Genomic DNA, 27,478 nt, shown 5'->3' on the forward strand with positions numbered 1-27,478 from the left:
GAGATGATGGATGGCAACTTTGTTCTGTCGCGTGCAGCACAGCCAGCCAAAGGCAGACTTGTTCTAAAAGTTGTGGTTTCAAGACGCGTAGAGAAGCAGTGACGAGCACAGGCGTTTCATAGGGTGATGGTGACATTATCGAGGTATTACGTCATATATGATTTGTTGTTTTGTCGCTGTTTTCTGCGGGTAGTGGTAGCGGTGGGAAAGTTCCACAGTTTAGAAAATTTTAGCCAATCACAGAAAGTAAACCTCACCAATGGCAACACTGGAGGGCCCGACCCCGGAAGCAAACACCTTTATGTAATAAGAAAGAGTGAGGTGAGGGAAAATAGAATTTACCTTAATGTTACTGTATTACAGGTGCCACGTAAAGACTAGTGTGTGTTTTACTAGGCTGATTCGCTTTACTGCCTCTGCGGGTTATTTTTGTTTTTTTGTTTGCAGTTGCCCTGTTCTTTGTCATAACTGCAAGTAACTGACAAGTAAGTTAACTGTGGTTAAAGTGGGACACTGGTGTGCTCATGCTTATTAAAGAGCACATGGAATGCAATGCACACCAACCACCAAATGAGGGCAGTCGATGCAAGGCAGATGAAGCTATGGAAATCCGCTGCTTCTACAGGTCTGCTTTGCACCCCCCTCACTATCTCCTTTTGTCAAGGCAAACGCTTATGCTGACATTAAGATTAAACTCAAGGCTTTGATATATGTGTGCATCACTGTGTATGTGTGAAACCTGTAGTATGTTTGTGTTTGTCAAATTTCATAAATGATAGCACATTGAAGCCAAAATCTGAGTGAAGCTTGGAGTTCAGAGGAAATGTCACCTCTATATTTAGCCCGTTATAATGAGGCAGCCTTATTAATTCTATGAAAAGAAAAATACAGAGCTGCTTTTTCTGTTATGTAACTGCGGTTATTTTGCATGGAAAAAACTGCAGTCACTATTTACCTGTCTGATTGTGTGCCTGTCAGTCTGACTGTCTCTGATTTCATGTCGGTGAGAGATCCAAATTTTCCATTTCAGTTTTTCTCCCCTCTGTGCTCTCCATGTGTCCTCCTCTTGCTCACTCTGACAGCTTGCATGTCTGTTCATCTCTGATTGTTCCATCTACTGCTTAGTCTCTGTCTTTGAGTTCTGGCTTTCACCCTGGTCGGGATGGAAATAAAAAATTAGATGTGTCCTCAATATGGTACTCGCTAGGGGGTTAGAGGAGGTGTTGGATTGAAGGGATTGTGCAGATGAAAAAAGGGGAAGGTGTGACTAAGGGGAGGGGGAAGAGAAGAGATATTACAGCTACAGTGAAAGATATGAGAGGAGATAAAAATTCAAAGGTGGAAAAGAAAGGGCAGGGGAAGAGATATCGGGAGCTAGTAAAGCTCCAGGAAATAATGACAACCAAAAGATGGCTTTTTTCCGTTGTCATCTGGGAGAAAAGATTGTAGGTAATTTGATAACATGATTTTGTGGGGACGGCATATTTTTGTTAATAAATATATGGATCTAATTCCTATAAGATAAAATCTTTAGCACAATGCCCATATGATAACGACTGATTCTCAGACTACTTAAACCTCACAATGAGACTTTGTTTTCAACTCTGGAAACTTTCTTTTCCCCAATAAGAATAATGGCAGGCATTTAGTGGCTAGTGAAATTGAATCCCTTCTTCACATTTACTGCTTCACTGCTATAATTGATTTAAATTGAGCTGCAGGGCCCACAAAGATTTGCATTCACACTAATAAAGTGCACTCAGATTTTTTTCAGAAACACCTGGAGCCATGTTTTTGATCTCTTGACCCTCTTTAGGTATGGAGCCAGTACTTGGTAAACACTGGTGGAGACAGACTCAGTAGGCACAATGGCGGAGATGTAAAAAGCTAGATGGGATAATGTTGATGGCTGTGCTGATAGTGTGGTGGGGGTGGATTCTAGCTTGCTGACCTCATCCTTTCTCTCTCACCCCTGGGAGAAAGTGAGCTCATAAAGAAAGAGGCATTTACGGTCTTTTAACAGACTTAGATGGTCCTTAACCGCTGTTGCACACAATCCAATTTTCCTGCCTGTGCAGTGGATGATGTGACGTTTGTGAGAGGATGAAACACATTCAGAGAGGTCAGTAAGGATTGAAAAGAGAAGATGAAACACAAACATCCTTAAGTTTTTCCTCAGAGTGGATGGGACTTGATGCCTTTTGGCATCTTGTTTGTGTGGTAGGGCTTTCTTTTGTTTGGTCCCTACAACCCTGATCATGTTGTCAACTGCGTGGGAAGCAGATGACATTTTCAGTACTATTAGTGCGTTTGAAGTTCCCAGTTGTTAAAGGCAAAATCATTTAACTTACCTAGACTGACGCTGAAACATTAAAATTGTCCGATGATGTCATGCGAATAAATAATGCACAAGTTTGGATGACATTCGTGCGAGGTGTTTTTTTGTTTTTTCTTTATTTCAGCTCCTAGATTCAGTTTTTGATTTGTGCTCCTCGTGCACCGCTTTAAGAGGATGCAGCTATTGTTGAAGCATGTGCGATGTGCAGATATTTCAATGAATGAACGGTCGGCTGACTGCGAAAGGGAGTAGGATGATATTCCACAGGGAATGAAGCACCTCCCCTTTAATCGCTCGGTTGAGTTTCTCTCGGAGCTGTAGTCGGTCTCGTCACTCGCGCATTTTCCGGCCGTCGTTGGAGGAACTCTGCTGGATTTCAGGGCTCTTGTGTTAGAAAGGATACTGTTTGTTTTGGTTTTTTTCTTGTGCTTTTGTGGAATAAAAAGTGGAAGTAGAAGGTTTTGACACTTGTCGGTGTCGTTTTGTTGTCATCGAGATGGAAAAACGCGGAATTAAGCATCCAAAGTGGCTGAAGGACTGAATTGGCTGGGTGAGTGAATGTGCTTTCGGAGCGCAGCGCTCGCTCTGGCGTTTAAATTCAGTGTTTTGGTCATTGCTTTTGAGGGGAAGTTTAGGGAAATCCGCGTATCTTCGGCTTTCTGAAATAAGACTGGGTCAAAACTGAACTTATTAATTTGTGTTCCTCAAATTCCAAAAAGTGAAATCGTTAGAATTTAAAACAACTTATATTTATTTAACTCCTCGTCTATTTCTAATATTCTCTTCCACACTTTGCTTTTACTTTTGTATCACCGCGTTAGAGTCGCCTTTTATTGCTGGGGTGTGAAATGTAATTGCAGCCTTGGGCAAAGTCCAGATGCCAGACGTTATTGCTCCCTGCGTAAAACAAAAGGAGTGCGTAAAGCCCAGCTGTCGGTGTAGTTTAATGTCACACGAATGCATGTAAAAGCACCGAAATCGTGGCTCTGTGATCAGGGGGAGATAATCCTACACAAATATTGTTAGTGAAGCAGGACCTGTGGATTATTATCGTCGCGGGGTTTTTTTTTTTATAATTGAAAGATTTAATTTTTAATCATTGACCTGTCACATTTAGAAAAGCACAAAATCTCACAAAGCAAATCCAGCACATAGCTCACAAAGCCTTACAAGAAAAAAAGGTAAAGCAATAACCCTTTATCTGTCCATGTCTATCTCCTCCAGCCTCCTGCTCTCCCTTCACCACACACTGGCATATTTGGAGTGGAAATGGCCAAGTGGTTAAAAGACTATCTGAGCTTTGGCAAGAAGGTGCCTCCACAGCCTCCAACACCAGACTACACAGAGAGCGAGATCCTCAAAGCCTATCGGCTCCAGAGAGACCTCGATTTTGAAGATCCCTATGAGGACTCAGAAAATAGATCCAGGGGAGAGTCTGGAACTTCTGAACCTGCAACACCTGTCTATGGGTCTCCCATGAAGTCATCCAGTGTGGACGTGAAGTCTCCTAAACACAGACTGATCAAAGTGGACTCACAGGAACTGGGACGCACCAAGATCCTACTTAGCACCATCTCTTTAGAGGATCAGCAAGAGCCCGTGAGTTTCTCTTTGTACCTATATAAGGAAAAATGTAGGCGATGACAAGCTTTTTATGTGGCCTATCTCTTGAGAACTAGAGGGATGACCGGAAGGCTAGCGAAGGAAAGAAACTCTCCCACTTCTCTCATCCCATTTTCATCATTGTGACAGTTTTATTGATCAGACTCCATAAGCAAGTGACTTTAATTTGTGTCTGAAATATGTGTTGTTTACATAAATCATGATATGTCCTATGCAACACATAATCTTACTACCTTAGATTGAAGAAAGAATTATTGATGGCTTGAGCGGACCATTGAATCAGAGAGGGTCACAGTCCCCTGAGTTTATGTCCTATAAATAATAGATGTGGTTTGGTTTTGCAAGCTGAGAGAGACCTCCACATGAGCAGATGTTAGGAACCATATACTGTATGGTGTATGGTGATATGTCAAGGGCCAAAGGGAGCTGAAATTTATTCTTTGGCGCTGTTTGGGTCATCAGGACTGTATTGCTCTCTTGGCTGCGTGCGCTGCATATTGTGCTGTAGAAAAGCTACTGAGAATTACAAAAAAAAGGCAGATGTTAACAGAACGACTGAAGAAAAAAATAAAAATCTTACAGCAGTATGGTGTACACATCAACTCGGCAACATATGTTGAATAAGTTATGGAATATTTCCGGCTTTTCATCACTGCAGTTAAATCTATGACTCCACTCATGGAAAATGCTACAAGTGCAAATGTCCTGAAGTGGCTTGAAGTAGCAGTCTTAACTGAAGTCAATAGCTCCCCTCTCTGCCCCACTCTTCTTCTGTTCTCATTAATTTCCCATGGTCTGTGGGAACATCCGCACTCTAATTAACATTGCAGATTCCTGTGCATTGATAGATAACCTGTTACAGAATCAACATGGGATTAGGATGTAATTTTACCAGGGCGTGGATGTGTTTATCTTGAAATTGGCCAGCAAGTCTCGCTACAGTGATTTCCTTTGTCAGAGAGTGACAGACAAAGAACATTGTGCGTGCGCATGGGTTTGTAGATGCATGTGCGACCATATGCTTTCCTATGTAGCTGTCACTGTGCCAGATTACAACTGTTTTCCTCCTGTGCTTGTAAGAAAGAACAAATGCCACCAACTGGACATTTCCCTCTTTAATCTCCTCTTCTCTACCTTCAGCCAAAAACTGGGTCGTGCTAAGATAGGATGATTTCTCACTGTGTTGTTTATTCATTTAATGTGACAAGAAAGATGCAGTATGTTTCCTTCAAGGGATTCAAGAGTTAACTGCCTTGATTAGCTGCTAAATATAGTATACACGGTAATGCCGTACATGTGTATTTGTTTGTGAGCAAACACCTATTTAGCATGCCATTGAGTGGGGATCTTTCTGTGCAGCACTCCTTACTTTTTTGGCATTAACATGGAGACTGTGATTCCCAATTATCCAAAAAACTCTTGTTTTCTAGGATTGGCTCGTTTGATGTGCAACTCCAGAAATGATGGATAAAAGTCCAACTAATTATAGCCTGTCGCTGGACTTCTAGCTCCTTTTGAAAATGTGACTCATTATACTGAGTCAGCATTTTCTTTCCAGAGGGTCAAGTTAAAGTTGTGTAAATCTTCTCTTTCATGAGGAAGTTTGTTTTGTCCTTTAGGTGGTGCCGTCCGCTCCGTTGGCTGGAGACACAGATTATTCGGACCCATTTGATGCTCGACTGAACCACCGACCAGACCCAGATCTTCGACCTGTTCCCTGTGAAAACAACGGCTATATGGAGCCCTATGAGGCCCAAAGGGTCATAACAGGTCAGGGGGCCCTTAACACCCTAATCTAACCAGTCCCAGTTTTGCCACAGGTTTTAATTTTTTTTCTCATCCTTGGCCTTTTTCATCTAAATGTCACCCTCTTTCCTGCAGCTTCAGAATACAACAGCTGGATGTGTTACTGATTTTAGCAGATGGCATTACGTCACCTTAATGGTATCTTCTCTTCATTAGCTCCTTGTACATTTTAGGTTCAGGTTACTTTATTTGTACCCAGAGGTAGATTTGGTCTGCAGTAGTACGTCATCCATCTTCACATGCACATTTTGAGTACAAGTACAGACATAATACAAAATACTAAGAAATAAATAATAATACCAAATTTGCACAACGTCATGTAGGACAGCCTGTAGGATGACTCGTTCATGTGAGTGATGGCTGCTTGAATAAAGCTTTGTTGTTTTGCACTTTGGTGCCAGAAACCTCGTCCAGAACGCAGAAACCTGCTATGAAAAATACAAATATAACTGAACCAGTGAACCACTGTAACTGTCTGTTGTACAGGGATGCTGGGTTCATCTGTGGCTTACTAAACATCCTGATTAGAAAGATTTTATGATAATTTTTAAAGTATTTCTTGGTCTGTTTCCAAGCTACACAGCCAAACCATTACCTCCATCGAGCTGCTTCTCAGCCCTCGGGTCATTCATAGTCAAGACTGTGCCCTCCAGCTTGGAGGCGCCCAAAGTATAAAGCTTGTGGAATAAGTGCCGTTTTACTTCCTGAAGCACATTTTTATAGCCTTGTGAAGTTTTTATTCTTGCATGATTGTTTCTATAACATAATGTTGCTTTAACTTTCCCTTTTTTAAATTTTCTCTCATTTTTGTTACTCTTTCTCGTTCACATTGCTGCACTTTGCAAACACTGGTTTTAAAGTTGCTATAAAAGTAAAATTGTCATTCTTAATATACGCAGCTCTTACATGTAAATGCAAGTAACAAAATCACCGATATGTAATTTGTCAGCTCTCCCTTTACTGAACAAAACCAGAAGACCAATATAACAATCCTTTTCTCTGTAGTTCAGTATAAATATCGTATAATATGTTATTTAATTGCTACATTTATTCACCACCTTGAGCCTTGTAACAGACCATCCCAGAGTATTTTAGCAGCCAGCTGTGTCAGTTCTCAGCCTCACGAAAAGTCCCTTTAAAGAGTCTAGCCACGATACAGTCTTGAACCCCTCCCCACCTCTGTGATTATTTTCTCCCACATCGTCTAGCTCACATCTATCGTTTTCCATTTGTCTCTCCTTCTATAACATCTCTGTCTGCCCCTTTAGCCCCTCTCTCCCCCTCATCTGTCCTAGTCATTTAGTGTGAAAGCCTGCCCCCTCCTCTCTCTCCATTTCTCTATCTCACTTCATCTCAAGGGCTCTCCCCGGCCCTGAGGGGAGTCATTGGCTGTCACTCTAATCTGTCCGTTACCGAATTTTGTGCCCTGTCCTTTCTCCGCCGTCACTTGTGCTGCCCTTTTAGTCGTCACGTGAAATTCATAATATCATGGATAAGTGCATGGTGCATCCCTTCCTTCGCCTAAACCAAGAAATGCTGGAGAAATTGTTTTGTGGTTCAGCTGGATGGAGCTATTGGAGAGATTAGATGTGCAGTGGTGATGGCGCAGCATTTGGGAGGCCATTGTAAAATTTCTTTCACTGACATTGCATTGAGTCTGTCACTCCTGGGCTGTCTGTCTGCCTGCTTTTGTCTGTCCCTCTGTCTGTCTAAATCTGCTGTTTCCCGCTAAAGAACAGCAAAGCAGCAAAATCAGGTGCGCAATCAGAATTTTAATGATCTCACACAAAGACTGTCCTGAAAACGGTACTTTTTAGTAGTAAAGATCTTTAATGCTTACTCTTCTTAAGCAGCTTCGTCGTGATTCTTAAATTGTGCTCGTGGGGATAAAAGATTGGTCTCCCAACACGTCTGCATGCCTAAACACTCAGCAGACTTCCTGTCGTCATTCCCTTCTATCTCCAGTGTCTGTCACTCTGTCAAATTGCTGTTTTCTTACTCCCGCCACCCCACCCCCTGCTTGTGTTTTTCTCCATCGTGTTTTCTGTGAATTTATCATTTTATTTCCTTCATGTCGGTTTTTATCTCCCGACCTTCATCTTTTCCATCTCCAGGCTGCCACGGCACCACGGGTTCCCAGCGCAGGTAGAGCAGCATACAGCCCCGCTGTGCTTCTGTCTCAATGACTTAACATCAAACACTGACAGACCCCAATCCTCCCTCCGCCCTTCCTTGCCTTTCTCTCGCGTCCTCCTCTTGTTTCCTCATTGCTTCCCTTTCCCCTTCCTTTTCCTACGGCTCCACCACATCCTCTCCTCCCCTTTCCCTCGCTTCTCTGCCTTGCTCCTTCTCTTTCACGATTTGCCCTCCACCCTCATCTCCATTACCTCTGGGTCTTTCCCGAGGGGCCCACCACTTGGTCACCATGGTGATTACAAGACCGCCCAATAACTGTATCTTGCTGTGTGAAGGTTAAAGTTTTTCTCTGCCTTTCGAAAGCAAACCTTTCCATCTACTCTTCCTTACAAAACAACCAGATGTGTGCACAGAAATGTCTGCTCTTCTATTTTTTCCTCTCATTTTCACTACTAACACTACTTTGTTTTTTTAAAGCGGGCACATTTCTGAGGTCTACATATAAAAAGCCATTGCTGATTGGTATTGCTGCAGCATAGAGGCTCTCACTGATGCATTTGGAAATCAGATTTTCACCTCTTGGTTGCATCAATAACCTTAAAGCCTTTTATCTCATGGCCACGTTTGACTCCACATAACAGTTGCAGGTGCCAAGTAGCATTTGTTGGTTGAAAACCCGCAGAGAAGGTAATGAAAATGTTAACAGGGAATTGCGGATGCTGTGTTGAGCTGTGCAAGATTGCTACTGGGATTCAGGTTGGACAAGAGGAGGGGTGGTGGGCTGTCTACTGTGTTGCTGCTCAGCATCTACCCCAAGGCATCATTAAGCCCCCCCATATGAGATTCTGAGCTCACAGCAAGCTGTGCAAACATAATTTGTCTCTTTCCCCTAATTCTAGTCGAGGCAGAGCTCAACAGGCTTCGTTTAAATTTTTTAGCTCAGAATAATATTAGCATAGGGGAACGTCATCTGTGTCAGATAATATTTTGTAATGTTATCTGTTTTCTTTCAGACTGGTTAAACGCGATGCAACAGACATATTTTTGCATGTATATGTTCGTGGCGATGTATGAACTTGTGTTCTTTTGGATCTGACGTGACAGAGCTGCAGCGTAACCCAGGAGGAGGACAGGCGCGTGGAGGGCTGCAGCTCTATGACACCCCCTATGAAGACATCCGAGGCCAGTGTCTGGGTTTGGTGTATGGAGAAGCTCAAGAAGAGGGCAAGGAGAGCAGCAGACTGCCGCAAGATGACGAGAGACCGGCTGATGAATATGACCAACCCTGGGAATGGAAAAAGGACAACATCTCTAAAGCTTTTGCAGGTAGTTAGAAAACTAACTGTAGTGCTTTTTTAAACCTTTGTCAATATTTTCCAGATTATAGGTTATTTAATGCATTTCCCACAAAATGTAAGCAATGGAGACTCTGAACTGCGCTTTGTTTTATAGTTATACTGCCTAATTAGGTAGTAATTTATGAAGAAGCGGTGAATCACACCATTTCCCTTCAGTCAGTGTTAAGAGAAACAGATGAAAGTTTTCCTTTTTCACATGTCACACAAAACAGGACATGATTCACTTCAGAGGCGCTGCTCACTGCTGATAATGTCCTGTTTAATTTAAATGAGGCTGTTGCCTGGATAGAGCATGCAGGACGCATGATGCCCACTCACTCACTATTATTTTACTGGACAATTACACGTGTTATTCTCACACGGGGGCATTTGAACATTTGCATTCTCATCGGCACTCCATCAGGTAATATATATATAGAAAGGTTTGGGGTTGCAGTGAATGTGTGAAACTGCTTTAGTCAATGCAGTCTCACATAATAACAGGTTATTTGCAAAGAAAAGTGCCCACATATTGGCAGTTCTCTATTCTGTTAAAAGTACCTCGGAGTAAACCTGTGAATGCCTATCAGACGAGAGTTCTTGAAACCAGATGGTGTGATGTTAGTCTGATCCATGAGGCATGTTTAGTTTTTCAAATTTAGTTTTAGCTTTTTAAAAAAAAAAAAGAATCTGTAGAATATGTCAAGATGGTTAAAATCAGGATTCAAATGTTCTGTTTTTAAAGGTCAGAGCACTCCTAGGAGCACACAGACAACCCCTACTGCTGATACTACATGGCGAAATAATCGTCTAACTCTCTTGACCTTTAATATAGTTATTACACCCCCTCAACCCCACCCAGTCATTACATCTCCAACCCTTTTTCCCTGGAAATAGCGAGGGCTCTGACTTTCACTCTCATTTCAAATGACGAAAAGCCTCTCTTTTAATGTTTAAATGCTTTCTGGTGAATATTGATTTCTTGCTGTCACACATGTGACTGACCGTGGACTTAATCTATGAAGTGATCATTAAAACCAATAATGGTTTCTTCTGTGTCCGTATGGGGGGAAAAGGAATAGTTGTCAAGAAGAGACGGATAAAGATCAACATTGTCATATTAGCTACAGTATGTCTTCAAAAATTTACATAGCGTGTCATTTTTCCCATTTGCTAAAGCTGTGTAGTTCATGTCTCACATCTCGTTATGTTCCATATAAGGAGTCAAGTTGGAGGGAAAGAATGAACTGGGAATGAAAGAGACTGAGGGGTAAAGCGAAACACAGTAGGACTGATAGATGATTTAGGAGTGGATCAGTGCAAGGCATTGCCAGGCCAAGCCAGTCTAATTGAGCTGCATCTCCAAGTCACCAAGGTCAAGGTGATGGGATAATAAATCAACTTGCCTTGTCCTCACTCCCCTCCAATACCACTCTCCTCCCTTCTCTTTCCCTGGTGTGTATGCCCACCACCCCATCCCCCTCTTCTCAGTTAATTACATGCCTACATGTGCGTGACTGATCTAGTGCTAATAGGAGAGTCATGGTCAGTACACCATTGTCAGACACATACACACTTTCAGAATCATATCCATGCACACTGTGTTCATGCCCAAATCACGCTACGCAGAGGAGCAATGAAAAGACACGGTAACCTATTTGAGAGTGATTTCAAAGAGGTGCATGGCAGTTCATTTAAAAGCTAATATCACTTTTCACCTACTTAGCATTTATTCCTGCTTTATCTGTCATTTACTTCCTCTTCAGCTTTTCTTCCTGTTGCCACATACACCGTGCACTCCTGCAGAGGAGCGCTTACAGCACCATTAGAGAACGCAGTGGAGGAAAACGCTTGTGCAGCTCGAGTCGTCTGACCCCTTGTTTTTTCCATTTGGAGTCAGCACTCTGAGCTGGCGTGCTGTCTGTCTGAGCACAGCAAAGCACTGAAGTGTAAACACACAAACAGTATTTTCCATTCTCACTTTAATCCATATTCCCAGGCCCTCTCAGCGTTGCTAGGCATGGCCCACTTGCAAGGATGGGGAGAGATGGGGAGGTCAGAGAAATAGAGGGATGTAAAGAAGGGGAAAAAATGACACGAGAACTAGGTAAGAGAGTAAGAAAGATCCAAAGAGAGATGAAAACGGAGAGAATGCTAGCTGGAGCGTAATAGGAAGGGACATCCAAGGTTATGGTATGTTTGGTGGCACCTCACTGGATGTTTTTTGGAGTCCCAGTGCCTCTGCGGGGAGGGGCGGTGAGGGGTATTAATGGTCGGGAGCTATGGCGAGGTGTGGAGGAAGGAGAGTCAGGGCCATTGTAGCGGGGTGCAATCAGTCATCCACTAACGCAGGCTCACACATACACAGCAGCCGTGACAGGGCTGTCCCCTCAGCCCTTCGTCCCTGCGGATGTGACATACTCACTCAGATAACCTGCTGAAGGGGGCAGCGGGGAGGGGGATGCTATCTGCCAGCATCCCTACATCATCACCCACTCACATGCACAAATATACACACACACATAAAATAGAGTTTCTACTAGGTTTCCCAGCTCTGATTATCACCATGCACCTAATTCAAGGGTGTTGCATGCTGTTGGCACAGATGAGTGTGTGGCTGTGGGGGAGTTGGGAGGATTGCTGTTGCATATTGTGTGTGGATCTGTCTGCACTGCATTCATGCGAAAGCTTCTCTGATTGTGATTTTCACAGCTTATCCGTGGTTACATGTAATCACATGGATGAATATTGAACGCTGTAGCTGTATTTCATATATTATCAAAAATAAGCTTGCCTCCAAAGCATTGTACTTATTTTCCGTTGGTTGCCAGGTCCATATCAGCCAGTGCTGTGAGGTTGAGCCTGTCAGTGCCCGAGGAGTCGGACATGACAGGCCTCTCTCAGCCCAGTGGGTTTTAATTGCAACGTTAGAAAGCTGTCACTAGTTACTACCATCCAGCTCAAATTACAGCAGTCATTAATTCCTGGAAGTTAATAGACGGTCCAGCAGTGAGAGATTGGCCCTGCAGCCATTCAGCATTATTAGTGAGCTAATGAAAGGCACAGTCTTATTAGTTCTCCGATGGCCACACTTAATGAACAGATGAGTGGGCGTATAAGGTATTTCATGTTTTTGTATTTTATAGTCCACGACAATAGCTTTGAGCCATGTGATGCCAGTGATGGCTGTGTGAAGTCTGAAAGAGTGGGCACATGATGAGAGAGGCACAAATCAGCTGGAAATCTGGAAAAGGGAAGCTGAATGAATAACATTGCCACCCCTAGTGATTACTATTATGGTGCCATTGAGCAAAGCACTTATCCTCCACTTGTTCCTGTGCAGCTGCTCATTAGGCACCACCAAAGGACTGCACCTCCCCATACACAGAAGCTGCTCATTATGAATATTTTGCATCCTAAAAGCAAGGTGGTGGTGAATTCAGGGCTTATTTGGGTCTAGCTTCAGAATAAGTCTTGCAGCACAAAAATACATTAAAGTGAAATAGTTATGAATCTATAGTGCATTTTTCTTTTTAAATACAGTGCATTAAATATACATAAATTAGCTTATTTCAGGCTAAAAAGAAGGTGAAATTTCCACTTCTGTTGCAGTAGGGATTTTGCAGCCTGTGCAAGTATAGCACTGGTAAATGTACCATAGTTTAAAAACCCTGCATTGTGGCAAGGTATTACTCACCGGAGCAGCAGATTCATACTGGTGACTTTTATGTTTGACTTTTGATGGCTCTTCTTCCATTTCCATTGTGCAATTAGCATTTTTGGGTTTTTTTAGTCAAATGTTTTTGATAACTAGGTGATTGCTGTGAATTTTGGTTTATACTTTCGCATTTCCCAAACTGTTTTGATGATTCGTTAACTTTTCATACATCATCAGGTCAGAATTTTGATATGCTTTGGTTTGTGTTTTATGTGCAGCGATGGATTACTCTAGCAGTATTATTTCTGTAAGCATGTTATCATGGTGCTGCTAGGATTTAGCTCTTAGTACTGATGCATTTAAAAAGTAGGTTGTGCTAGCGGAGAATTGCTTGATGAATGTAAAAACAAAGAATTACCAGATTTTTTTTCTTTTTTACCAGATTTTTGTTTCTGAGAAAAATGAGATCCACATATGAGGACATTCGTTTTAAATTTTGATAGAACATTGGCAGCATAATGTCCTCGTAAGTGGACATCAGGCCCTTATAGAGCAAAATTTAGTATTTTGGTCTAGACAACCCCAAATGTGATGCCCACATATTTGGACACCAGGGCCCTATTTCAGGAAGCCGGTTTAGAAAACTCAGAGTGAAAAACGATACTCAGGGTTGAGTAACCCCGAACTGTCCAACTCGGAATATTCGGTTTCAGAAAGGCTGATAACAATTAGTTCAATCAACGTGGAGTTGCTTTAACCCCAAGTTAAGCGCGCGCACGAGGATACATAAAGCCCTGATTAGTGGAGCACAGATTAAGCGAGTCACCATGGAGACGGAGGGAAAGAAGGCGCGGTCAATGTATTTTACAGCGCTTGAGGCCGAAATTCTGATGGCAGTATAGGGCTTTGGAGCGTGATGTCACGGGGGTGGGCGATAACATGCAAATTTTGCGGGACAAAAGTAACACAGCCTCAGCTACAAAAGAAAGGGAGCATGCATGGCAAAACATTGCCGACAGAGTCAATGCATGAGTGTTAATTTAAACATTGATCTAGGGATTTCCACCCATTTAACACGTTATTTTATTATATTTTATTTTATTTTTTATTTCATACATTTTATTTTGTGATGTGATGTGAGCGCAGGTGCAACCCAACAGGCCCCAAACGTTCCTGGCAGCAAGTAAAAATGAAATATAAAAATATAGTCCAAACAGGTAAGGTGTAATTGTATTATGAGCCATAGTGCTTGGTCTGTTTGTAAATCAATTGCAGTTAGAGGCTACATTAATTTTCTTTCTGTAAGCACTTATTGAAATTATCTGAGCACATTACAAGTACATATTTGCTTACTCTGTATGCTCAAATGTGACCCGTTATAGCCAACAGAAAAAAAGCGGAGGCCTGAAAAACAGGTGGGGGTCCTCCTCCACCACCACTCACAGAGGCTGAGCAGTTGGCTTCCACATTTGTGATAATGTTGGCAACATCACATATGATCTTCACAGTGCAGAGAACACAAATTAGCATCCATTACTATAATGAAATAATTTGTTAGTTTGAAATGCTACAGGGAACTATGTACCTGTACATTAATGCTGTGGAAAGACTTCCTGTTCACATAGTCTCCTTCATTTACTGAAGGAGCAATGATTGGAATGCGAGTGCCATCTGTACAGCCAATCACGCCTGGGAACCGTGAGAATAAATGTAACATTTAAGTAGTAGTTCAAATATCACCACATCATGAATTAAGTTTTGTTCATCCTGATACCTGCAATTTTGTGGCATCCCTCTTTGATAAATCTTGTGGGTCTGTGACCGGGGAACACCACAAACGAGTGCAGGAGACGTTTCAGTGCTACTGTAACATTCCTGACTGCCCGACAGACGGTAGCCTTGGAAACGTGCTCAGCGTCACCAATATTGTACAGAAAGCTCCCGTTTGCAAAGAAACGGAGTGCGGTACAAAGAATATGTAATGGACTGAGCGCATGTTCGCGATGTGTCACATGCGCAATATATGGCCTGAGGATGTTATTCAAATAACTTATTGATTGTGCTGAGAAACGGTAACGTTCGCACAGGAAATCATCAGGTAATGATAAAATGTCCATACGCGCTCTAATCACTCTCTCCCGGCAGAGAGCTCTGCGGAGTATTTGGGCTTCAAGATCTACTGGCTCTTCAAGGAAGGGACACGCCATGTCTGACACTTCCTACTGTCAGGTTTCCGACAAAGAGGCGGGGACAGTCAGGGTTAGTTGTAGTAAACCTGCTAGGGGGCAGGTTAGCTTCACGGAGTGTGTCGTCATAGTGACTCACTCAGGCTTCAGCTGAACTCGCTTTGTGAAACCGAAAAACCAGAGTTTTCGTTAACTCAGGGTATACTTAGTCAGACTTTGCACTAAACCGGCTTCCTGAAATAGGGCCCAGGTCCTAGGAGGTTAAAGATAAAGACAACAGTGTGCGTGATTCTAGCTGAATATTTAATTATTCTTCTTGGCAGAAATGGAAGAGTTCATTTAAATTGGCTGGTTTCCTGGTACGGACCATGCTTTGAAAAATAATCCACAATTTTTTAATAGGGTTCAGGTTGGGGCTTTGGGAAGGTCTGTCTGGATTGTTTATGTTAGCCTACTTTATTCATTAAAAAATGTTTGTTTGGTATCATTTTACTATTGGAACACACAGTTATGTCCAAGCCCCAGAATATGATGGTACCACCACCATGCATGATTGTTGTTATAGTGCTTTTAGGTTTGAAAGCTTCTACTTTACTACTGCAAACATTTTGTTATTGTAGACAAATAGCTCTGTTTTTTTTTTCTCATTTAATCATAAAACTTTCCTCCAGAAGGCTTTTGGCTTGAATATGTGAGTAGCTGCAAATTTAAGTTAAGCTAGGGGGTGTCCGTCTTAGGGCAGGGCCTTTTTCTTGGTCAGTACTTTCTCAGTCCATGGTGATGTGCAACAGACGTCAGTGTGGACAGTGACCGCCGGTGTTCCAACACTTTCCAGTTCATCAGGGTTGAACCTTGGTGGTTTCTGGTGTGTTGCTAAACATCCTAACCGATCCTAGAAATCTCATCTTAAAATTTTCCTTCTTAGATCTTCACTGAGTTCCTTGAACTTTGCCATTGTTCTGAGCATTGGCCAATCCAATGAGCCCTCACAAGCATATCCTGCTTAAGAGAAACTACCAGTTGTAGTCAATGATGATGTTATTAATGATGTTAATAAGCCATGGCCTTGTCAAGGTAAACATTGTAGAACGAGTATAACTTGTTAACAGATTTAAGTGATTGTGTTTGTGTATATTTGAGCCTGTATGTATACTTTTGAACATGTGTGGATTAGGAAAAGAATTAGCTCAAACCTGTGCATCCAGTCCTCGTTTTTCAAATGTAAATGTGTATGAAAACTTTTGATCACAGCTGTATGACCTTTTATCTGCAGGCAATTGCTTTGCAGGTTGTCCAAGAAAATATACAGATGAATAGTTCAAATCCTTCTCTTAACTAAATGGCACCGTAAGCCAGATGCTGAAGGGCGGTTTAAAGTGTTCATGATTACCAAAGTAGATGCTTTTTTGTGCAAAGCTTGCAAAGACACCATGACAAATGGGGTGTGCGTATAGGCTTTATCTTGATGCATGTACTCTGACAAGGCAAGGTTCCCAGGGCTACCCTGAACATGCGCGTGTGTCTGCATGTTTGTTTGTGTGTGTGTCTATACAGTAACCTGTGTGTGTGTTTGTGTGTGTGTGTGTGTGAGGGGAAAAAAGGAAACAGCAAATGAGATTTCCATTTCTGGATTGATGCTGCTCTCTGTATCTCTAAGCAGGCCCTGGGGGCATCTGACCAGTCTCTTCATCAATTTACTCACACAATAGACTCTGCCCGCCTTCCGTCTTTCCCTTTTCCCTCCTTCAGCCTAAACCTTGACTGGCATTAATGAAAAGACATTTCATTTGTGTCTCTTCTTCACTGGCCTGTACGAGAGATAACAGAAGTAGAGTAGGGCAAGAAAAGAGACGATCAAGGTAGCCTGAAAAGAAAGACAATGTCCCAGTTAAAGGGGGAAACGGGTGAAGGAGTAGTGATGAAGAAGGAGGAATGCTCAGCATGGAGAAAAAAAAAGACGGAGAGCACTATAAATCCAGAGGGACATGGATATAATGTAGGTCTGTAAAATGAAGAAAGAAACGATGGGTAAGGAGTTGTTATAGAAAGGGAACTTGTTTGAATATACATTTTTCTGGTATAAGGTGATAATTATAAATCTTACTGGCGTCTTTGTGTCCAGCAGAAGGTCTTTGTGTGTAGAGACACGCTGTGATGCCAGAGGTATTTGGAAAAACAGCTGTCTTCATTACTGGACCTAATGATGCTGTTATATTGTCTTTGTCTGCTCTCCCTTAATTATGAGGACACAGAAAACAGCTGGTGCACTTGAAAAGTTACTTATCCATCACATGAGGAGATGTGTCCTCTGTGCAACACGCAGAGTCAAACCTACTCTCATTTCCCTCCCCCTCAGATCATTTCTGGTAATTGTCAGCAGGTATTTTCGGCAACAGGAGATCTTGGCAGGTCACAAATGGCTGTTACCTGCTTCATTATCTGGGTTAAAAATGGATAAAAAAACACTCTTTTTTTTGCATAGACATTATTTACTTTACAAATGAAAAAGATTGCCTTTGTTTATTGATGTGGGCGCCCATTTGTCTGTAAACCATTATTCTCATTGTTTTGTATCGATGAACTTTCTGTGGATGACAGACCCACAGGTTCCATTAGGAGTGAATGGAAAACAGATGTTCCCTGGTAGTAAATCAGTGACATGCTGTGAGTGTGTGAATTTGAATAAGTGTGTGTGTGTCTGTGTGTGTGTGCTTGCTTGGGATTCAGTCTTTTGTTATTAAATGGAGGAGCTCTGTGGTTTGTGCTGTAATGCTTCTGCTCAGTCTTTTCCAGAAGAGAAATGCATTTGGATCGCAAAGATAACTTGTTTTTTTCTTTTGTTTCTTTAAACTAAAAAAAACTTTAAAAAAAGATGTCCATCAAAGCTCTTGTATTACAGCCCTTCAATAAATTAAGTGAGTCTCATATCGTGTCCTCATGAAGTGTTTGATGCTCTACCACAAAATACCACCTTTGATATACGGGTGCAGCCCTCCCTGTTACAGATGGGCTGTTGTAGTCTTTGTAGCATGTGTGCAAAGGTCACAGCACAAGTTACACAGTCACAAAATCTGTCTTCTGTCTGACAGTTTCAGTTACTTTCTGAGCAGTTATTATTTAATACGTGAATGTAACCTGATATTTAAGGAGCAGTAAGGGTTCCCAGACTGTTGTTGCTGCTGATTCAGTCGCTTTATTTTTCCCCCAGTACTTTTCACGCCCTACATAAATAATGCCCCCCCCCCCCCAATATTAGTAAGTCAGTGTTAACTTTTTGCAGATTTCCCAGCATCTTACTTGTCTGGTGTTTGTATTTGTCTGACTACGAATATTTCACCAGTTTTTGAAGGTTTCGTACTCTCAGGCTTGTTCTTGGTGATAATCAAGGCTAGTGCAGTAACATGAGGTGTCTAAATAGAAGTTGTGCGATCAATAAATAAATTAAGTAAAACACCTTGAAACCAGTGTGTTGTTAAAAATATTCAGTCGGATTCAGTTAAAGATGAGTCGTTTTTCTATTAAAGCAAAAATCTACAAATGATGTGAGACGGGATAAACAGCTGAACCACTTCAGTCTTTCAAGAATTATTTAATTTTTAAGTCAGTTTTTTGATGAGCGAGCGCAATTAAGATTCAAGAATACCAGACAAACAATAGGAGTAAAAATGAGGAAGCTTGATGGACTTTTCTCCTCCTGTAACACGCCACTAGCTGAGGTTATCTCTAACTCAGATGGCTGAGCACATTTTTGATCTCTAATAAATTGTCTCAGCTGTCTCCAATTTCTCTTTCTCTCTTCTTGTTACCCTTCACTTGCTTTTGTGTGCTTCTGATGTTAAACCTTCCTCTCGTTCCACACATCCCTCTCAGTTTTACTTGAGAATTAGAGGTGTGAAATGTGATGTGGAGGTGAGCTGACAGGCAGCAGAGTGTTGCAGTGGCAGCGTTTTCGGGGTTTCAGGTTAAATGTGTGCATGTGTGTGTGGACCTGTGTTTGCGTGCGTGTCTCCCATTGAGGGGTGCCAGGCCACACTTTAATCCTGGCTTGAGCGGAGGTGCGGCCCGCTCCAGATGGGGCCATTGTACTGCGCCATGCATCAATAATTCACCGAGAGCCAGAGAAAGTGGCGGAGTATGTCTGCCTGTTCAATAATTAACCAGGGAGGGAGAGAGGCATGTATGTACAGCCCGGGTCTCTTTCCAAACGCCCATTCAAATGGCCTTTGATGTCGTGGGCCTAGGGGGTCTTTGGATTTGTCGGCTCATTAAGATGTCACCCCTCTTTCCCTTTTATTTGTTTTGTAATCCGTTTTTGCGGTGAGCAGGAGCTGAATGCACAGTGTGAAGCTGGAAAGATGCATAATGTACGTGTGTCTCCTTGTGTGTCTGTGTGTGTAAGGCTGCGGTAATGACTGTTACATTAGATGGTCGCCTGCCATGGTATATAATGAGCTATTTTCAGATCTGCCTCGGAGTGCACCTTCAGTAGCTTTTTCGCTGTAGGTACGACGGTAAATGGAGCATGTTTCGTCCCCACGCGTCACAGTTTCTCTGTCACGCTGCGCTGTGGGTTGTCTTGCATATGAAATCCTTGTTTTCATTACATCTAATGCTAAGGGACAGTTTCTTAAGATGAACTTATAGAGATAAATAACCCACGCCTGACATCTCCTGCTCTCTCTGTTTCATTTTCTTTGCTTTCTTTAGTCTTCTCTTCCACAATAAATTACTTTAAATATTGGCTGTGAAACACTACGCTATGTTTGTTCACGTGTGTGGAGAAAGAGGAGAGAGAAGGTACAGTATATCACTTCTCCCCTTCTGCCTAGGTTTAGTTAACTGCGCTGAATGGCACTACATATCTCTCATTTGACACGTCTTCTCTCCTACTCTCAGCTTCCTCTTTCTTTTCTTTCTTTTTTTCTTTGTCACGTCGACTTCTCACTTCTCTTCACTCTAAAATCTTGCACCCAAGTTCACTTTCACTCCTTAATCATCACCGTTTTCCTCACTTGTCTGTTTTTTCATGCTTAACTTTGCTTAAACCCATCTGTTGTTTTCTCACTCCTTTTTCTCTTGCCTCCTCCCTGCTCCCGCCTTTTATTAGAAATGAGGGAGTTGGCGGAGTTGCCTTGGCCTGCCCCTGTGGGTCAGCTGGAGGAGGAGCACCCCACCAAAGAACAAGGTGACCTCTCACCCTGAACACCAACAGCCCCCTTCCCCTACTTTCCTTCTTCAACCCAAGCACTGAAACATGCAGTCGCCCTGACCTATATGACCCAAGCTGTTGTCCTGCATCTGCTCTGCCTCCACTCTGAGCCACCAGCGGCCTGCATCTGCAGCACCTGCGTCTGTCCCTGCCTGTTGTAACTGTTGGATGTGGTGTTGGGGGATGTAAGCACTCCCTTCTTACCGCATTTCCCCTCGTGCATCAACCATGCATGAAAAGCTCCCCATAAACGAGGATGTCGGCTGTGTTCATGTCAGGGTACTTAGTAGTGCTGTGGTGCACTTAATGTTTAATTACAAGTTCACTAGGTTCAATTTCACAAAATTCAGGCAGAAAAGGGGTAAATAACACTTCAGTCTCTGTAATTTGCTCCAAAGTAGTATTGGTACAGTCAACATCGAGTAATCTGCATTGTCTACTGCAAACAAAGACATGTGCGAGAAGGAAGCAGAGAAGACGCTAAATTCCTGCATTCCGCTGCCCCCCTAATCTTACAAACCCACCGATCGTGGTAATTGTGATAATACTGCTGATAGTTTTGTCACTGTTGGACCCCGACGTGCTGTCCTGTAGTGTGACCCACCCATGAGGCCTATGCCGCATGCGCAGCTTTGCAGTAGCCCGATGTCTGATGTTTACCCTAGTCTGGCTGAGAGGCTTAATCCCTTTTGATAATATTGCTGTGTAAATAACATGACTCACTCTTTCTGTCCCCGCCTGCCAACAGTGCAGTTTGATAATACAGAGTGGGATCGCTCCTCATCGCCAACAGAGCGGTTGCGTCCCCTGGGGCCCAGATCCAGTCCGCTGGCGGGAGGGGGAATGAAGTTTCGAATGCCCCACGAAGGCCTCACAATGGTGGGGGAGAGAGTGGACCCTACTCTGCCTCTGGAAAAGCAGGTGTATGTATGCTGTCTTTTTTGAAACCCATAGAAAGTCAGCATCATCAGTTTCTGTTTATCAGTATGGGCCATACTAGTCAGGTTTTAATCAGATTAAGAGGCCTGCATGCTCTGATGTTCAGTTACTTCTGACAGGAAATGACTGAGTGCCCTAGATGCTGTCACTTCATTTACATTCACTGTAACACAGGATAAAGACATTTCTACAGGCATCAAACTGTACGGGCAATGCAGTGAATGATTCAGTGTTCAAACACAGATCACTCCAAGTACATTGAAGAGTTGGATGTTCAGATGTAGAATCAAACCAGGTGCTTCATAACGCAGATTCATGTGTTGTAAATTAACAAGAAAAGTCTACAAACATATATGCTTTGCTGCTATGCGCATACCTAAGGCATCCCTATAAAAGTGGTTTTGAAATTGGGGGATTGTAGGTCCCACGAAAAAAATAAAATAAAAAAAGCCAAAGCTTGTCTGATTGCACTGCTTTGATCTATTAAGGGCTTGGGCACATTAAAGTGAAACGATTATGTGTTTCGGCTAAGCAGCACTCATCAGACCTTACAGGACTGAGTAAGGTTAGAACGAGAGCTAATTAAGTCAGAACATTAAAAACACACATTTACTTTAGTCTTAATTTCAGACATCATTGGTGTAATTTATGTGCTGTTTCTGCGCACATTAAGGGTCGTTTTACTAATGAAATCCAAGCACACACACCCCTTAAGCACAGATACACATTCAAACACACATGCAACACTCTGGGTTGCTCTCACAAGCCTGAACCTTTGTACACATTCACATGAGGATGGTGTTGATTATTACGCTCCATTACTCCCTGATGATCTCTTAGAGGCTGTTTTGAGCTTTGTGGTTTCCTCCGCGAGAAAACAGCATCTCTGTCAGTCTGTAACATACAGCACCCCTTGCTCAGACATCTCCTAATAAAAGCTCATCGTTATAGAAATGGATATTGCAATATCCTTTTTTTTTGTAGCCCCCCCCCCCCCTTTTAATGACACTCCAAAGATTCTTTGCACTTTGCACTATCAGTCTGTCCAACGCTTATGTTCACACTGAAGGTTTTCAGCAGTGAGTGATGCACTGCAATAAAATTCTGTCTGGACATTCATGCTAGCCAAGAGAAAGAACTGATGGGTTTGGCATTTGCAGTTTTAAGTGCTCAGCTGTTGGATGAATTGCAGCGAACTTTGCTTCAGATATCTGTGTCCCACTGAGGATGGATTTAATTTGTGTGATCCCACAACCTGCTAGCAGGCATCCTGGCTTGTTGACATTTTAGAGCTAGGAAAGTAAAATGTGTGGTGCTCTGAGTTTGTCATCATTACATTTTTTGTAATAATAAAAAAAAAAATAAGAAAGAAGGAAAAACTTTACTCTCGGGTCCACATTGTACCAAAGACTGCTGCTGCACGTACCGGGGTCAATCTTACAATATATTTTTATAACACATGTCAACATCTGTTCCCAAAGGTGTAAAACTGACCCTTTTTTTGTTTATTGGTTTTGGCTTTTTTCCCCTCATGCCTTGTCATGTCTTTATGCGTTTGCTCAGATGGTACCACGGCTCGCTGTCACGTTCGGAAGCAGAGTCGCTGCTTACACTGTGTAAAGAGTGTAGCTACTTGGTGAGGAACAGTCAGGCCAACCGCTCGGACTACTCCCTCTCTCTTCGGTAAGAAACACACGCATGCATGCACACGCAACAACAGGCAGCATAACACCTGAGCACCCTTTCAGATGAACAGCTATACAGTTTAATTGCATCTTTCTCTTTTTTTCTTGCCAAGTGTGGTAGGAGGAGTGTGTGGAAAGTATGTGTGTGTCACCACCTGAGCTACTGATATTATATTGCAGTCTCCCACACCGCTCCATCTGTCTCTCCCCCTTCTCTCCCCCTCCCTTCCCTTTACCATCACCTCCACTTAAGATCACTGCCACACTGATTCTCCTCCCGATACTCATTTGCAGGGCACAATACTGCTTATCTGGTCAAATCTCTCCCTTGTAATTACTAGCATGATCCATTGTCCTGGCCTCACCACCATTCTCCCATCAGCGGTCTGTCCTCACACCAACCTTGGGTTCTCTCTGTGGCCTTCCTTCACGGCCCCAGCGGGCCTTCTAAGTGGTAATCAGCCAGGTAGAGCACACTTCAGTGCACACATCATCCTCCACATAATCACTAATGAATATGAATTACCTTCTGTGGGACACACAAGAAGGAAATTAGGCAGAGAGAGGAGAGAGGGAAGAGGAGCGTGAGGGGAGAGGGAGGCACAGTGTGTCACCGTGTTGTGCTGACATATAAACAAGCTCATGCATTACTCATTTACATGAGAAGATGGATGTGACACACACACGCACATTTTTCTCCAGCAACAAGGTCAGTACTGGTAATGGTTCAACAGCTGGAAAATGTGCAGGAGAAGTCATATATCCAGAAACTCTTTGAACCATAAAGAAGCTGGCCTTCACTGAAGTCAACCTTCAGGGTCCAGCTAAAGCAATATGATCCTGAGATCTACTGACATACATCACTAAAAGACACCAAAAAGACAAGCAACCTGATGAATACAAAAAAAAGCTTTGTTAAGAAGAACTGACTTTAAAGATTAAAAAAAAAAGATAAAGTGCTTTCAGATGCCACCTTATTCCCAAAAGGGTTACCACAATGGATGAATCTGCATGTTTGATTTTACAGAGATTTATAACTTGTTGTTGTGACCCCCAGAGTCTGGTTTTTTTTTCTCCTAATACTAATTTGAACCCTTAAAATCTGTAAAAGCCCAACTCAGGTATGTGTATCTTCATAATCCTTTGGGTTTTACCATCTAGTTCAGTGGTTTAACTAAACTGGCTGATCTTGTGCCAGTACCATAGCTAGAAAAGGTAGACTAAGCTACTGAAATAAGACTAAACTATTGAAATAAGGGAGAAAACTGTCCTTCTATGAAGATGTATCAGTTTAATCTTTATCAGGGTGTTTTGGCTGATTGGTAGGCTTTTTTTTTTTAATTTAATACCAACAATAGAACCTTCAGAAAAGATTCTTTGTGTAATAACAAGCAGTACTACCTACATTTGATCAAAAAATGCATTATCTGTATGTTTTGGGGTGGGTTTATTTTCGGCCATTGCTCTTATCTGTCCTTGGAAAATGTGAACCCCACCTACGCTATTCTAAGATTACACAGAAATGTGAACAATAGAAGCAGTGACTGATTAAGGATGTTTTAATGGAGACAGGAGGAAGCCGTGTCAAAGTGAGTCAGCACTGAAGTAGGCAGGCCTGCTAGGTTTAAACCAACATGTAATATGCACAAGAACTGGTAGGTTGTAATCTACCATTTAGTACAAAGAATCCCCAAACATACAGGACTGGATGGAAACACGCTGTCAACTCTGAGCTCTGACATGATGAAGCGTCTGGCTCTGGTGCTCAGGAAGCCAGTGGGACGTTACATACTGCCGGTTGTTTGGCTGTTTATAGTTGCAGTGAGTGCTTTTGGTTTCACTGCTCTTCAAAATTTAATTTGGTTTACTTGAACAATGATAATTATGGTGACCGGTTTCAGCCCTTGTCTTTCCCTCCGCTTCTATAATTAGACATACATCATGGCTGGCTGGCTGGCTCTTAAAGGGGAAGTCCTGTCGCGCTGCACCGATTTTAAAGGGGAGGTGTGGTCCTGTGAGCGGAGCCACTTTCGCAGTCTGGAGCATTCATCTTTCTCGCTCTCCCTCTGACTTTGTGTTTCTCTACCATGTGTTAAAACACCGCTTATCCATCCATCATAATGTCACTTCCTTCCTAATTTGTGACATGGTGTTAAATGTTGGTTAAAATTGTGTCCTCAAAGCGAACGAAAAAAAGGCGTGAGCATAAATCTGGCCTGTCACTTTCACCGTCATTACGTGACAAAATGTGTGGAAGCCTGAATGGTGTTTTATGTGCCCTACATTTAATGTCATCCCTCTTCTTTTTTTTGCTCTTTCTCCTTTTTATGTCCATCCTCAATCTACGGTTCTGCTTTCACTCTCACAGGAGCTGTCAAGGTTTCATGCACATGAAGTTCACCCAGTGTAAAGATGGCAAGTACGTGCTGGGACAGAACAGCCCGCCCTTTGACACCATCCCAGAGCTCATCCACTTTTACACCACACACAAACTCCCGATCAGAGGCGCTGAGCACCTGTCCTTGCTATTCCCAGTGCTGGTGCAGACACTCTGACCGCCCTGGAGCGCCCTTTCAGTGATCAGACACTTCAAACATGAATGTTTGACTGGATCTACCCAGTGGAGTGAAAGCGTTCTCCTCTATTTTGACTGGAAGACTTTTGATGATTCAACACATGAGGAGCTTATCTTACCTACCACTGCTGTGTACCCGTGCCAAGCTGAAACATCTTGGGGACTGATTCACGTGAAATGCAGTACCTGAACTTGAGGCACCTTTTCTCTCTCATCCAAACGAGGCTGACTTAAGGACAAAAAAAACGTTCATTTCATTGCATTTCTTTCCAGTGGATGTTTGCAGAGCTCCGAAGAGGAGAAAGTGTGTATTCTGAATGTACCGAAGACCAGCAGGAGACTGAGATTAAATTATTGCTGTTCCACATTAACACCTCATCGACACTGGTAAAATATTGCTGTTGTTAGGTGAAAACCTTGCAGCCATTGTGCTGATTTTTCATATTTCTGCTAGAATCAGTCAGTTGAGTTTTACTGTATCAGATTAGATTCCTTCTTCATCCTCAGGCTTGGGAAACCCTTTTGTAAACATTGAAAAATCCATGTTGCAAGTATGCTATTTTCAAGTGTAAAAGGTTTTTACCAGCAGCAGTTATATTCCAAAAGCTTTTCTACATAAAGTCTTGCTTATTTCCATCCAGTCAGTTCCGTACAGTTTTCTATTGATTTGCTTGACAGAGTTACGTTGTTGATTTTCCTTCATAAGCGAAGAGAAGCTGTGTTGTATTTGCCTTGAGCTCACTGACCTTTTATCTCTTGTTTCTTGCATTTGAAAGACAATACTGGGTTTATAAAAGCTGGTCTCGTCTTTGACTAACTTAAAGATAAGATAAGCCCAGAAACTGAGGAGAAGGTTCATATGAAGAAAGAGATGCGAATCAAATATTGAAAGCCAAAACAAATTGGGATTATTAAGAACACTGGCTATATTAAATCACATTTGATTGAATATTGCACAATTTTTGTCTGGCATAGTCATTACATGCTGTTAGTAGAAGATTCAGTTCAATTCAATTAAATTCAATTTTATTTATACAGCGCCAAATCACAACAACAGTCGCCTCAAGGCGCTTTATATTGTAAGGTAGACCCTACATTAATACATACAGAGAAAAACCCAACAATCATATGACCCCCTATGAGCAAGCACTTTGGCAACAGTGGGAAGCAAAAACTCCCTTTTAACAGGAAGAACCAGGCTCAGGGAGGGGCGGGGCTATCTGCCACGACCGGTTGGGGTGAGAGAAGGAAGACAGGATAAAAGACAAGATGTGGAAGAGAGACAGAGATTAATTATGATTCAATGCAGAGAGGTCTATTAACACATAGTGAGTGAGAAAGGTGACTGAAGAAGAAATACTCAATGCATCATGGGAATCCCCCGGCAGCCTACACCTATTGCAGCATAACTAAGGGAGGATTGAGGGTCACCTGGTCCAGCCCTAACTATATGCTTTAGCAAAAAGGAAAGTTTTAAGTCCAATCTTAAAAGTAGAGATGGTGTCTGTCTCCCGAATCCAAACTGGAAGCTGGTTCCAGAGGCCCTCTTGAAGATGAATTAGATGTTTGCAAAATGGGATGGAGTCTCATTGCTGCTGTCTGGTAACAGCACTGACTGTGTGGTTTAAAACTCCTGTTAGGAAAGGGATGGTTTCTACCAGACACATTCGAAAGGAAAATTAATTTCAATCATTGTTTCTTAAGGCTATAAAAATGAAAATTTAAAAAAGGCGCGAAAGATGTTAGGTTGCACTCTATAACCTCTGCATTACCCTGTAATCAAATCAGTGTTTTTAAAGGGTTGTCTTGTACATTTTTAATCACAATTAGTGGTTCCTGACTTGGGGAGGAAATGTAGAAGATTTGGAAACAATAAAAATCTCATTTCTGCTTTGCAACATTTTTTTAATTTCTTACTCATTTTGATTTTCTTATTATGAAATAATTTTCTTTGTTTGTTTGCAATTTACCTCCTTTGGAAAAGCT

General features: G+C 42.3%; 1 protein-coding gene across 4 annotated transcripts; it reads left to right on the forward strand.

The window, feature by feature from the left end:
* Positions 1-21: 21 nt before the first annotated feature.
* Positions 22-26,288, forward strand: shdb (Src homology 2 domain containing transforming protein D, b). Of its 4 annotated transcripts, none has more exons than XM_082524862.1 (8): positions 22-143; positions 3,563-3,937; positions 5,581-5,731; positions 9,008-9,229; positions 20,192-20,269; positions 21,042-21,216; positions 22,796-22,915; positions 25,286-26,288. In XM_082524862.1, the coding sequence occupies exons 2-8, from the start codon at positions 3,608-3,610 to the stop codon at positions 25,470-25,472; spliced, it is 1,263 nt and encodes a 420-aa protein (XP_082380988.1). In that variant the 5' UTR covers positions 22-143; positions 3,563-3,607; the 3' UTR covers positions 25,473-26,288. The 4 variants fall into 4 exon arrangements, with proteins under 4 accessions (XP_082380988.1, XP_082380989.1, XP_082380987.1 ...); XM_082524863.1 differs by lacking the exon at positions 22-143 and adding an exon at positions 150-321; XM_082524861.1 differs by lacking the exon at positions 22-143 and adding an exon at positions 2,642-2,888.
* Positions 26,289-27,478: the final 1,190 nt, after the last annotated feature.

Source organism: Aulonocara stuartgranti (assembly GCF_965226115.1).
Source record: "Aulonocara stuartgranti genome assembly, chromosome: 23".
Taxonomy (NCBI): Eukaryota; Metazoa; Chordata; class Actinopteri; order Cichliformes; family Cichlidae; genus Aulonocara; species Aulonocara stuartgranti.